At 39.1% G+C, this 13,861-nt stretch overlaps 1 protein-coding gene across 5 annotated transcripts in view; it reads left to right on the top strand.

The window, feature by feature from the left end:
- Positions 1 to 13,861, top strand: part of ACOX3 (acyl-CoA oxidase 3, pristanoyl) — a 36,653-nt gene that overhangs the window by 177 nt on the left and 22,615 nt on the right. Inside the window, exons 1-7 of one of the 5 annotated variants that reach the window (XM_056338695.1) lie at positions 88 to 672; positions 3,360 to 3,538; positions 5,123 to 5,356; positions 6,406 to 6,477; positions 7,950 to 8,039; positions 9,659 to 9,802; positions 10,627 to 10,715. In XM_056338695.1, coding sequence (XP_056194670.1) covers positions 3,371 to 3,538; positions 5,123 to 5,356; positions 6,406 to 6,477; positions 7,950 to 8,039; positions 9,659 to 9,802; positions 10,627 to 10,715 — 797 coding nt within the window. In that variant the 5' untranslated portion in view covers positions 88 to 672; positions 3,360 to 3,370. Of the gene's footprint in view, positions 1 to 87; positions 673 to 2,297; positions 2,619 to 3,359; positions 3,539 to 5,106; positions 5,357 to 6,405; positions 6,478 to 7,949; positions 8,040 to 9,658; positions 9,803 to 10,626; positions 10,716 to 13,861 lie in introns of those variants that run through there. The other 4 variants (XM_056338677.1, XM_056338686.1, XM_056338712.1 and 1 more) reach the window with 4 other exon arrangements.

Here is a 13,861-nt window from a genome sequence, read left to right as displayed (position 1 = left end):
GCCCCGAGCGAGGCGGAGGCGGGCTGTCCGTCCCACGGCGCCGCGGCCAGGGCGGGCGGGCGGGCAGCGCCTCCTGCCAGCCCTGCCCGGGGACCGGCCCTGCGGGGCGCGGCGGGGAACTGCTGCGGGGCGGCGCTGCACGGGGGGCCGCCTGCTCCCAGGAGCGAGTGTGGGTTGCTGGGTTTGTACCCCGTGTGTAGCGTTTGCTTGAAAAAGGCCTGTATCGGTGTGACACGGGCGGCGGTACCTCAGCGTAGAAACACCTTTCTGAAAGCGGGCTGAAACCCGGGAACGCGGACTGGCAGGCCTCCCACTGCCCGACTTTTCAAGGAAACAAATCACTGTACTTTTTTTGTGCTAAAAACCAGGATATTACTTAGTCGTCTGGACTTTTTCCTCTGAGCAGAAGCGAGGCCCCACCCTGAATTCAGGCAGCTCACATAGCGGTTTGTGCAATGAAACCTCAAAGGATTCTTAAAGAGGAGGTTTACTTCCCTGCCTTTAGCTTCTCCGGTGTTGTCTTCCTCTGGGCAACTGCTGTCACAGTGTTTCTTATTTTCTGTCGGCTCTACGTTTGCGAGTAATGCTATTTCTGACAGAATAAGGGTACAATACGTTATTCTTGGCAGCTACCATGTGTCTGAGCTGTGTCATCATGCCAGAAAACTGATGGTAATGCACTGCTGACTGAAATACTCCCTCGCGATTCAGATACTGTTGTTGTCCAGGCATGAGTTTGAATTAACTAGCAGGAGCATCGTCCACTTAAAAAGGTTTTCAACTCAGCATTTCTCAGTGAAACTGCAGCAGTTCTCAGCAAGTCGAAAATAACGTGTTATTTTTTTACTGCCACACCTGTACGCAGATTTTGAAATACCAGCACAAGGCTGAAGTTAACACTGAGGTTATTCTTTAGGCCAGTTGTTAACTTTCCTATTGTAACTGCCTGTTTCGGTTTCTGGATCACTTTGATATTTGCTTGGAACCAAATTACATTAAAACATTGTGTGAAGACAGAAATTGTAAATTTTTTTGAAGTACAGGATCCTTTGTTTGTGAACACTTTTCTCATTTGAGCAATCTTACTGATTTGCTATGTAAATAAAGTTAGGTTCAATAACTGCAATATTTGCATGTAAATTTTTCTCTGTTCTGAGCCAGAAGCCTTGAACTTCTGCTTGATTTACCTGTTTTCCAGTTAGAAGAGTAATGTCTGTTTATTTGGCTTCAGGTTGAAATGCTCTTTCTCAGTGCCCTTTTTTCCCCTTCTCTATTTCCAAACCTGTTGCTCAGTACTAGAACTGCACCTTCCTAGAACCAATTTGGAAGTCACGTGCAGAAATGCTGTGCTGCAGTCGTCTTCTGTGTCTATACTGTCCAGAACTAGGAAATGACCTCCATAAGAGGAGTACGTTAGCAGAAATGTAGTAGGGAGGTACCTCAAGATGATGAGGAAAAAAACATGACTGAAAAAGTAGAGTGCCAAAGTAGAAACTATTAGTTTCTGTACTTTATTCAGTTCATAGTTTACAGTTCATAGTTCATGACTACTTTATACAGTTCATAGTCCATACTGAGCCCTTGGCCAGCCCTGGGCCTGGATGTCCTCCCAGTACCTGTGAGATTGCTTCTTCACGCCAGTCCCCTTGTTATAATGCAGCCAGCTTCTGTTCCCCTGCCTGATTATTTTTGCATCTCACAAGCATAACACTGATCTCTTCTATCTGCATGAAGGGACAGATATTGCTGGGTGCATTAGGAGCAGGTAGCAGCAGAAGGTACTCCGGCATCTGCTTCTGGAAGCAGCAGAGGAATAAGCCTTTTATCTTTGGGCCAGATTCTAATGCAAAGCGATTCTCCTTTTCTCCAAAACTAGTGCGATTGCACCTACTGATAATGAAATCCAGCCGGGTCTGTGACTTTTTGCAGTGCGCTTGCGTGATCCATAGATGTACACCACAAAATGCCAGCAGGATTTCATGGGGCCTTACTGCTTTTGATCACAAGACCCTCAGGTCAACTCAGCAGAGAAGAAAGTATTTAGGAAAAAAATGTTTAGTGGAAAGACAAACTAAAAATGTTACAAGCAATACGTAACAGAAATGAAAATTTAAACTTTAGGGAAGAAAGGAGAAGTGAAGCTTTAAGTGTGGTTGCAAAGTTCTCACTTTGAATTTATACTTGATATGGCAATATGACACTTCAAGAGAATTTTCCAGAGCTGCATCATCTATGTAAAAGAAAAGCTCTATAGTTCTATGTGTTCTGTTGAAGTCACTATTGTAATAGTTTTATTTGACTTCAATTATGCAGGTTTAGTCTGTACCCTTTACAGACTCCTTGCAGAGAGGGCCTCCTGCTTGTTTCATTTGCCTTCTCTATTAATGATGGACAATGCGCTGATACTGTTCTAGTCTCACAATTCTAAATGTTCACTCTATCAAAGCACTGAAACAGTATACAGGGCTGGAGGTGTGTTTGTTTCGCTTATGCAAAGCCACCTGTTTTTTTTCTGCAGTACTCCTAATGGCCTGGACAGATATACCCAGGTAGCATAGCGCTCATGTAGCCATGTGGATCTGTGGGAGCTAACCGAGTTCTGGGCAAGATTAAATTAAGTAAAGGAGATGCAAATGTGCACAATTATACAGACATTTGTTTCTTGCAATTGGCGTACATGAACTAGAAGATTTATTACCCGTTTACTCTTTCATATATTCAACTAGTGGAAGATAAGGGCAGAGTTCCTGCAGTTTCCTTGATGTGTTCAGTCAGGTGTTTATGCACAAACAATAGGTCATCACTTCAGTTATATGAAACCAAACCTTAACATATAACAAAGATGCCATTTAGTTAAAAGTTGTTTAAATGTTAATTAGTAATGTGAAGATAATACAGGCATCTCCTGCATTTGAACAGGGCTTTGTATGCGTGTTTGGGTGCTTTACTATTTTATTACGTTGCATTTAAGTTAGAAGTGAGGTAACAATTATTCTTAAGACATGGGGGCTTTTTGCCTGAATCTTTTATCCCCCCTTTCTTATTATGCCATATTAACCAATGGTGTCCCTGTTTCATATTTTGCTTATTTAAAAAGGGTTAGCTCATATTTTAATGACAAAGACTGTGTCATTCATGTATATTTGATCAAAGGTATTCTTTTTTTCTTAGCTTGTACTAAGCCAACTGAATTAGAAAAATGGAAGGGTAAGCTTTTAGTTGGCTCTGCACTGCTGTACTCTTACATTTGAACAAGTGTATGGATTTAATTAAACAACCCTTTTGATCTCTTTTTATTATTAAAAATGAGTCATCTGTGGTGCTTCAGTTTGTGATGTATCTTTTCTTGTTTGGTGCAGTTTAACTAACAATGGCATCCTCACTGAACCTGAAGGAAGCCACTGGCAATCAAAGTTCATGGGATACTTTGCTACCAGATTTCCCTAAAGGACCGCTTTGCAAATATCGTAAGAAAGCTTCCTTCAACTGGAAGGAGATGGCAGTGTTACTAGATGGTGAAGATATCATCCGGCTTAAGGTAAACTTTGCAAAAATTGTAAGCATGTTTTAATTTTGGAGATATCAGTAGAAGCATGTATGTGATTTTCAAAGGGAGAATATTTAATAATACCCTTAGATACCAAGCATGAAGAAATTGGATTTGTACGTCTAATTTTCAGAATAGAACAGAACTTTTGAGCAACCTACTTAGCTGTCTCATAAGACTTGTTTCATTACTGAACGTCAGTACAGGGGAGGCCAGCAGATGCTATGTTATAGAACCTCAAGTGTTCATTTCAAAGTGAGAAAGAACTATATTCTACCATATGTTGTCTTTACTGTATTGTTTGCATTAAATCATATATCCTGTGGGTTTATGATACACTTAAGCTGAGCTATGTTCATGGCACTGCCAAACGTAGTATTTCTGTCTTCCTTTGACCTGACATAATTTCCTACGATCTGTGCTTGCGTTAATGCTTATGTGGCATTGCAGTTGGACACATTAGCATGCCTACCTCGCTGAAAGCTAAACCTACCAAAGAAAGAGATTAATTGCAGCACAAGAGATGGTGTGGGAATGCATGACTTGGAGATGTAGGAGGAGAAAGAACTGTTTTGTTTGAACGTGGTAGAGATCTACATGGATTTAAGCTGATCTTGAACATTCACCATAATTATTAAAGTCTTACAAGGTAGATTTGAGAAATCAAGAATGTCTTGTTCTGCACCTGACTGATTGGCTTAAAAGCATAGAAAAACACAAGTGCGCTTTGATGGATTTTCAAAGCTGTATGAGCAAATAGTGTTGTTCATACGGAGAGAAGGAGTGACCCTTTCAAAGAAAACCACAGGAAATCTTCTGGGTTTCTTTCTTCTTACTCTGTCATTCTCTTCAGAGAGGAGGAAAGGACTTAAAAAACCTTTCAGAAAGATTTTGCCTAAGGCACTGCATTCCCCCCGCCCCCCCCCCCGCCCCTATAAATTACATGAAAGATAATTAAGAAGATGTGGATATCCTGAAGACACAGACATCTGAAGTAAAAAAATGCCTTAGTATATCATCTAATGAAAAAAAAAAAAAGGATCCAGATTAAAACATTAAAAAATGCACATCCCCATACTGAATGACTGCATATGATGGTTCCATTAAATGGAGTACATTTCTGCTTTCATCTGGGAACAGAGCAGTTGTGGTAGCTTAATGGCTTTACCATTATGGCATATTTCTAACTGAATGTAATCCCTGGATTTTTTCCTTTATCCTTGGATTAGGGGCCATTGTCCTTTAGATCCTGCCAGTAGCTTCATGTAATGAAATAATAAACTGTTATAAAAAGCAAGTAAGTTTTACCGTACTGTTCTCTTATATTCAGAGTGAATCAGTCCCACACTTACTACTTCGTTGTGAAGGAGCTTTCATAAAATTTAGCTTCATGAACTGTACATTTAATGACAGACCATTTAAATATATTTGTTTATTCTCTAGAGCTTGGGCTTTATAAGTTTATAACTTCTATTAAACCTTAGATTGAGGCTTAGTATTATCCTGGAAGAACATTAACTCATTTTGTTAATGCTTTTAGATTAACATTCTCATGTCAGTTTTTCCCCCCTCAAGAATAGAATCTTCTCTGCTCTGGAAGGTGATCCTCTCTTTGCACATCATCCTGGGGAAGATTTATGCCGTGAGAAATATCAGGAGCTGACATTCCTGCGCTGTAAAAGGCTCTTTGAATATAATTTTCTTACTCAGCAAGAGATCATAGAGAACCCATTAAAGATATTTAATATGATGATCTGCATAGGAATGTACGATTGGTCTCCATGTCTCCAGTATTTCTTACATTGCGGTGTAAGTACAGTTCAAAGGATATAGTGGTGTATATTTAATTTAAGTGTCTGGTAATACCATAATTCTGTTGCTTTCTGCCTGTTTTATTAAAGCTATGTCTTTTCCCGGTCTTTTGTTTTCAAAAATGGAACTCCGTTTAACTGTTCAGAAGAATCAGAGAGCTGTGGAGTGAAGTTTGTGGGTCTTTGTCATTAAGCCCTGTCGTTAAGCCCATGTCTGGAATCCCACCTGGAAAGTAAAGGTGGAGCAGTATAGACAGAGCTACAGAAAGATACTTTGATTCCTACAGTTCCACCTTCTTTTGTCCACTCCTCTGCCTCCTCTCTAGGGCAGTAGCAGCTGAAGAACTTGGTTGTTGGGCCCTATTTAGTGGCTATGTCTTTGCTACAGATACAAGCATCAAAAACGTCCTTGCCTAATCCCCAGTGTCTTGATTCAGGACAGAATCCAGAAGGAATGAAAACCCGTGTAAAGTTTCTCACTGACATCAGTGGCTGGGATTCTGTTCATCAGTTGCTCCCTAGATGAGTCTCTCAGAAAGAATACTTGACATAGCTGGTCAAATAATGTTAGTTTAATTAATTAATTACTACTCACATGGCAGGGGAGGATCTGGAAACTACAGTTTTGTTATGTGAATATGCATCTAGAAAAACTGAAGGTAGTTTTAAAATATGTTCTTGTCTGATCTTGCAGCAGTCACCTTCGGTTCCCAATATATTTGCAATAAAACTAGAATAAAGTTTTACCCTACTCAAGGGGGCATCGGTAAGGATGAGTGGAAAGTGAGCTCGTTAGGCATTTTTTAAGTTTTGCAATGGAGGCTTGAACAGAGCTGTGAAAAGTTGAGTCCTCTGTAAAGGGGCCTTGATAGGATCAAATCCTGACTTACCTTCTCCAGCTGTAATCTAAGTAGTAGTTTACTATGCAGCCTACGTTCTTTGGTTTCTTTAATGGACATCACTATTACAAATTACTATGCATGTGCAATTTGTGCTTTCTATCATGGGGTCACCACTGATTTAGTTCATAATTCTCTGTTTTTACAGGTATTTGCAGGTACAATTTTGAGTGCTTCTACGAGATTTGCAGACTTTGTGAAACAAGTTTATAGCATGGAGGTAATGGGCTTTTTTTGATAACTTGTGAGAAATGGGTACCGTCAGAACTGTGGCACCAGCCGCACCTTTGTGTTATTTCTGATCTCTTTACATACCTAGGTACTTCTAATTATCAAAAGAAGAGGCCAATGAGCAAATCCAGGCACTGAGCCCTGACTACCCTGTCCTCACTGCTAGCTATTATGCCACTTCCTGGATCTGTTTTGGACTGTCCAAGTTAACATGCAGACAGAGTTTGGGGACTTCTCCCAGAAGGCAATGTAGATGACGCTACAGCAGTTCAGTCTCCGCCCATAGTCAGTGAAGAGTATCTTAGCAAGTTTTGCATGCTCAAACACTCCCACCTCCCATGTATATGTCATACACTGTGCAATGCATACTGTTGCCATGATGCTATAGAAGTTGTATTCTGATGGTATAAAATGGAAAATAATAATGTCTTAATGCCACAGAAGCACCACACAGAGTGCAGTGGAGACTCAGGACCAAGTACCCTGCAGAATAAGTGCAGCCTATCTGGTATAGAAGGAGCCAATCCTAAACGGTTTCTCCTGTCCATGCCACTTGGCCATGTGGACAGCATTCGCTGGAGATACACATGCTGAGCACACCCAGACTGAGCTTCATGTTTCTTCCTTTATTCTTTATCACTTCTTATCTTTTCTTTTTTTTTTTTTTTTTTTTTTTTGCCAGCCATTCATCTTCCTTGATTATTTAATTTTCTGAAATTGCATATTTATCTGTCTGCTCATAGACAACAATATACTACTACATAGTTCTGATTGGCTGTCCCATGCTGAAGATCAGGATGAATTCTTTTAATGATTCTCAGTCTAAGCAAAAGCCTTAGGATATGTATTTTCAGAATTATTTTGCCTGAGGCTTCAGGGTTTGGTTTTGGATTTTTTTTTGTTTGTTTGTTTTTATTTTCTCTTGCTTTTCAAAGGTTTGTTACTGAAAAGTGTGTACTACAGAACCAGTCTAGGGTAAGGGGCTGTAGCATGCACACTTCAGTGTGGCTTCAAGCAGGCAGTGTTCCTAAATGCTGCTGAGAACCAGGTGTATCAATACATTGATCTGATATATATTTATCCCCTTTAATAATGTAGGCTGTTTGTAATTTTAAAAATAAACAGGCTCATTCTGTTTTCCACCTAACTTTGGGAGTTCCCAGAATGGCTTGTAATGCAAGTAGACTTGATGATTTTCACTACACAACAGTTCTTTCAACCCAGGCAGCTGAAAACTTAGTGAATGTAGTAAACTGTACCTGCCTGAATGAGTCAGCCATCATAAAATACCTGTTATTCAACTGCAGGCATGTAACTCTAGCCTTAGGGTTACATTTTATTGTTTTTTTGCAATTGCAAGTTACTTTCCAACCGCTGAATTTGCAATCGTCCAGAAATCTTAGAGTTTTAGTTGCTGTAGTAGAAGTGGTCTTGAATTGTGCCTTATATCTCCTTATTTAGATTTTTGGATGTTTCGCTCTGACTGAACTCAGCCATGGAACTAATACCAAAGGCATACGGACTACTGCCACATTTGATCGTAGCACTCAGGTTAGTCCTTAATGCACAGGAATAATTTTGACACTGCTAAGCTCTGTTACTTACTAACAGGACAGAATGATTCAGGGATTTCTTTGATTAAGAAGAAGGAATCAAGTTAAACTCCAAACGCGGAATGTAAAAAGAAACAAACCACCAAAGATTTTCATTATTGTAAATATTTGCAGTTTCTGTTTTCTTGCTCTCTCTTCTGGTTGTGTGATAACTATAGCAGCCGCCTTCTTTGTTGTGTCTCTTAAGGAATAGTTGGATGTGCATATTAAATTGTCTTTTGTCTTCAAACATGAAGACTTTTTATATAAAGGTGAGGATTATTTCCTGAGGATGAGAAAAAGAAATATAAACAAGACATAACAAGACTATTGGAGAGACCCAAAGAAAATGACAAGAAACTTCTTTTTCCATTCGGATGGTGCTTACTATTAATAATTTGTTTTCTGAAATCAACTCTACTGCACAAATAAATTCATTGTCCTCTAACATTTTTTTCAGTAAATTAATAGAACTCATCATAGTTTTACATTGAGGGAGAAAACGAGAGGAGGCCAATAGAACTTTCTCTCTCTCTGTCATCTACATGCTTTGATTTATGCCAAGTTGAATTTAAAATGTGTTATTTAACGTCCCAAGAAGGTAGCCTCATCATCTCCCCCAAAGACTGTGGCATTTTATTGCACTGTATTATACAGAACTAAGTGCTGTTACTGACAACAAACAGTGTCACATCATGAAGTAGCTTCAAAAGAATGACAAATGAGATCATAGATTTGAAACATAAGATTTTATATTCTTCAGTAGGACAACATTTCGGTCTGCATTTTTTCATATACAAGCAATTCAGTGAGCATTTATGCAACATGGACAATCAGATCCCTTTACAGAAAAGAAACTCAACAAAAGTTCTGAGATTGGCAGCATGAAAAGTTCCATTTAAATAAATTGAGTTTTAGGCTGGTGGTGAGTGCACAGCAGTAAAAGTGACTGAAATGACTAAATCTTTGTTAAGACCATGAAGCTCTGAGTTCAGATTTTTTTTTACATCCAGAAAGAACACTATGTGGAATCCAAAAATCTGAATGCTGAAGCTATGTCTAAATTTCAGGATACGTGTATTCTTCAGAATTCCCACTACTCATGGTCCCGCAGTTGTCCAAACTGGGAAGTGTGCTGCCTTTCACACTGTCAACCAGGCTTCCATTCCATACAAACTGTGCAAGATGAGGTGGTCCCTGCATAAGTTTCATCCCTCACAGCTGAAACAGCCCCACAGTCCCTCACATGGTTGCACAGCTCAGCTTAACCTAAGATCTAGGAAATGCCTCTTGAGTCCATCACTTTGCTTTACTTTTTTAACTGCCTAAGTGAGCAATTAAAAGGCTGAATTTCACGCTTTACAATGAAGTAATGAACCTTTTCAGCTCTGAATTTTTCCTAGCTACACGTATTTTCTCCAAAGCTGAACACAGTAACAGAGACCTCAGCAAATCTAACTCTGGCAGCTAATGGATGTTTTCAAAACATTACCATGGTCATGGAAAAAAAAAAAAGAAAATAGCCATGTGTTGATTTTTATGATTTACTTAATATGCTCCTTTCTTTCCTGGCTACAGGAATTTATTATCCATACTCCAGACTTCGAAGCTGCAAAGTTCTGGGTTGGTAATATGGGGAAACATGCCACTCATGCAGTTGTGTATGCCCAGCTCTATACTCCTGATGGACAGTGCCAAGGATTACATTCCTTTATTGTGCAGGTAGGGTAGGAATACTGTTAATATTTTTTTTTCTTCTGGGAGGAGTGGGTTCAAATTGAAGACTTTCTATTATGCTATTATTTATGTCAGATCAGCGGATTCTTTAATTAATGCCTTCAGCATTTAATGGCAGTTGTAACAAGTGTACTGTTTTTAAATGTTCACTGATTTTGTGATGGTTGTACGGCCAGTTGTTATACTGTCAGTTCTCTGCAAAAAATTCTGAAAAATACAAGAGCTGAAAAGCCTCCAATTATCATGCTACCTATATATTTAGAACTAACCTTTGCTATATGAAGTCCTGAAAGTCTTGGATGAGGCCTAAGATGATTTGTGACTGCCAATACTTCAGGCTGGTCTGCATGAAATCTGCAAGCTTCTACTACAGAGATCAGTTTATAAGATTAAAGGCATCAGAAAATATGGCAATGCAGTAGAGGAAGCTGTACATAGTAAAATTAACTAGTTGCAGACTGAACAGGATTTATTAATAAATCAGGGAATATCTCAAAGCTGATCGTTACATAAAAGTTCCATTGATTCCTGTTATGTCTGTGTACACCTAAGAAGGTTTCAATGCTAGTTTGATGGGAGCAGTCATCAGTGTCAAGGCTTATTTAACACAGTGATGTAATTAGTGTCGTATTACCAAAGTAATTTTCATTAAGGGATCTATGTCCTGAATGAGAGGATACATATGTACAAGTTGTATCCAGGATCACGTGCTTTTAAAAAACAGAGAGCTTTCTTTAGCGTTAACAAGTTCAACAAATAACTTCCATTTTTCCACAATTGAAATAATGTTTTGTGCCACTTCTATGCAGATTCGAGACACAAAAACTCTCCTACCAATGCCAGGTGTGATGGTAGGTGACATAGGAAAGAAACTTGGGCAGAATGGGTTGGATAATGGGTAAGTCAATCCATGTGAAGGAGGAAATGTTCTAGACTATATCACACTGTAGTAGTGCAAATATCCATCCATGTTAGTTCTGTCTTCTGAGGTATTTGCTAGTGGTTTTAAGTTGTTAGTATTTGTAAAAAAGACTATTGAAAAATCCTTAATTTCAGTATTTTCTATCTGAATAACCATAGTCTTTCTACTTCTCTCACTTTTTAGAATATAAAGTGCCATGGATACTCTGTGAATATCCCCAAGCATTCTTGCAGTCATAGACTCAGTGACAATAATAATGAAAAAAAACCCACCTCAAAAAATCCATTAAGTTCTGAGTAAAGAACTTAATCAGCCTCTCCACCCATCTGGGTGTAAGCTCTTAATAATTTTGCCTGTCAATTTCCAGCCCACAGGAAGGCTGATGCAGGTCCACAGACAAGGTTTATTGTTGGTAAAGATGTAAAATTAATGAGACCCAGTAGAGAAACTAGGTATCTTGTTTAAACCATGGGATTTCTGGACTAGTCCTGTTCACTGCAGAAGAGAAGGAGAATGATAGTTATTTTTTTATTGTATCCTCTGTGTACAGTTGAAATAAAAAGTGTGTGGGCTCCATTTTTGAGATGTGGGCTTCAGTGTCCTTACTGTGTGTCTGCATTATTAACCAAAGCGTCTGGTGGGGAGGAAAGACAGTGAGGCAATTGAGGTATAGATTTCTACATTAAAACAACCATTATGTAAAAATAACTGTATCATTTACATAGCTCTGTGTAAAGACAGACCTAAAATAGTAAGGGGGGGGGGGATATCAATCCCTCAAATGTACCTCTTTCTGTTGATCCAGTTCATTAGAGAGAGAGATGCTGTCACGTATAACACACCATTGCAGTAAAGAAGTATAGAAATCCTAAAGTGTCCTGCTTTCAAAGTGCTGTCAAAAGCCAGCTTTTCCTGGCTTTCCAGAAGATTGTCGGTCCTCTGTAGTTTGTTGTCTGTATCAGCCTCCTCCTGATGTCCCAAATAGCCTGCAGTGGCAAAAATCGCACTGACTTTTATATTTACGTAGCTCATTCTCATTGATTCTCTGTTGCCTGAAGACAAATGAAATAAAGAACAAAAATGTATAAAATTAATTTTTATAGAGGAAATGTGTGAGAAAATGCCTGGAAAAGAAGAGGGTTTGGACGTTGGTTTTGGTGGGTTTTGCCTCCATCTGCATTACAAACTAGTAGCCACCAGATGGCACAGCAACATGGGCCTAAATAATCTAAATGTAATTCGGCTTCACAGTTCTGTAGAAATACTCAAATTCTGCTGTTCGTTCTTAGTTTGCAGCATAGTTTTATGTGACACGCAAGGAGGGAGAAGAGTGTCCTTGTCGCAAAACATCAAAATGCACATAATTTTAAAATCGATTTATCCTTTGATTTAGTGGGAAAAAACAGAGCATTTCTTAAAATATCGGTAATAACTGAATAATCTGAAATGAGAACACACATAATACACTGTAAGTAAGAGATACCAATGACTTCCCATCTTAATGTCAGATGGAGTCCCTTATCTTACTTACGACATCACATGTCATTTAAAGCAACCATAGGGCATTCTGATCTTTTTGTTTACACTGCATATGCTGCTTTAAAGGAAATTATTATTTTCTGGTAACAGCAGTGCCTGAGGAGCCCAAATCATGGATCTAGATGTCTTAAGTATGGTTTAAGACAGTCTCTGCACTAGAAAGCTTAAGACAGCACATTCAGATTAAGCTAGAGGGACAAGGATGCCCAAGGTTACCAGTAGATACCCTTCATTCAGCTGAAAACTCTAGGAGCCTATGTTCCTGTTATACCTCAGTTGTTTTCTTTGGAGGGGTCTGAGGCTAGATGCCAATGTTGTTCACAAGAACTAGAGAACTAGTTTTGCCTTTGCCACCTCCCTGCTCACACTGAGCTGTCAAAAATGTCAGGCCTTATACACGTTGCTTCTCAGAGGTACACGAAGGCCTGGATGGGGACTGGAGAGGAAGTGGCTTCATAGCTCTGCATTTGTTTGCAGAGACAACAAGCTGTGTTACTCTAGAAAATGGACTGTTGGTTGCATGATCTGCAAAATGCCAAGATTCACGAGGAGATGTCTCACCAGACACTGCCTTGTCAAGGTGTTCTCTGAAGCAGTTTAGCAATCTTATATCCTAGCTTGAAAGCACAGCCAGCAGTATAGAAGCCTGTTGTATGTGGTGACGAGAAAACATTCCATTGTGCTGTGACTACCAGTGTTAGTCTAGATCTACTACATGCTTTGCTAGTTCTTGGAATGTATGTGTGAAGTCTGATTCAACTACCATAGACACTTAGTAAATCAGATGTATTTCCATGTAGTTACACTCAGGATAAATGGTCACAGTGCAGATCAGAGCCTGACATCTCTGGCAGAGATGTCATATTTTGTTCCTGTACTTCAATATGTTTATCCTACTAATATTCAATATGGGTACAGAGAGTTAAGCTTCTGAACCCTTATGAAGGACACGGGGAAGAAATTCCAGAGCTTCAATGGAAAATGGCATTGATTTATGCTATGCAAGAGAACAGAGTAGGTGACTGTAGTTGTCCCTTCTGGCTTTGGAATACAATTAATCTCTTGAGTCATTTGGCTGAAGGCTGGTTTCCTGCTAATGCAGGGTGTAATGTTTACAGTAACAGAAAGAATTTCAGAAGTAATGTGGGAATTTTTGCAGTGTAAATCCAGTTGCTTAGTCTTCTCCTTCCAAATAATTCTTAGAGCTTCATAATTGGAATGTCTAAAAATCACATGGGTTTTGCAAATCTTTGCAACTTCAGCTACCCTGACAAAAAAGACAAAATCACTTTAAAACATTTCAAAATATTTTTTCTTTTTTTTTTATTTACAATAATTTGTGTAATCAATACATAAAGGGTTAGAAATAGAACTCCTATTTTTTGTTACGAGACTGGTTTTGTGTTTTGTTACCGAACAATAAATCAGACTGCCACCAGGGGATGCAAGTGCTTCAGTCTTTATTTTTACCATAAAAAAGTCCACCTGTTGCTAGTGCTCTGGCAGTCTTTGAAATTTGCTGTTCACTGAAGTCCCAATATGGAAGTAGCTGAGGCAAAAAACAACCACTGAAAAAACTCTGG

This window comes from Falco biarmicus, chromosome 1 (genome assembly GCF_023638135.1).
Source record: "Falco biarmicus isolate bFalBia1 chromosome 1, bFalBia1.pri, whole genome shotgun sequence".
NCBI classification, from domain to species: Eukaryota; Metazoa; Chordata; class Aves; order Falconiformes; family Falconidae; genus Falco; species Falco biarmicus.
Note: the sequence above shows the minus strand (reverse complement) of the source record. Positions and strands in the feature narration are given on the sequence as shown.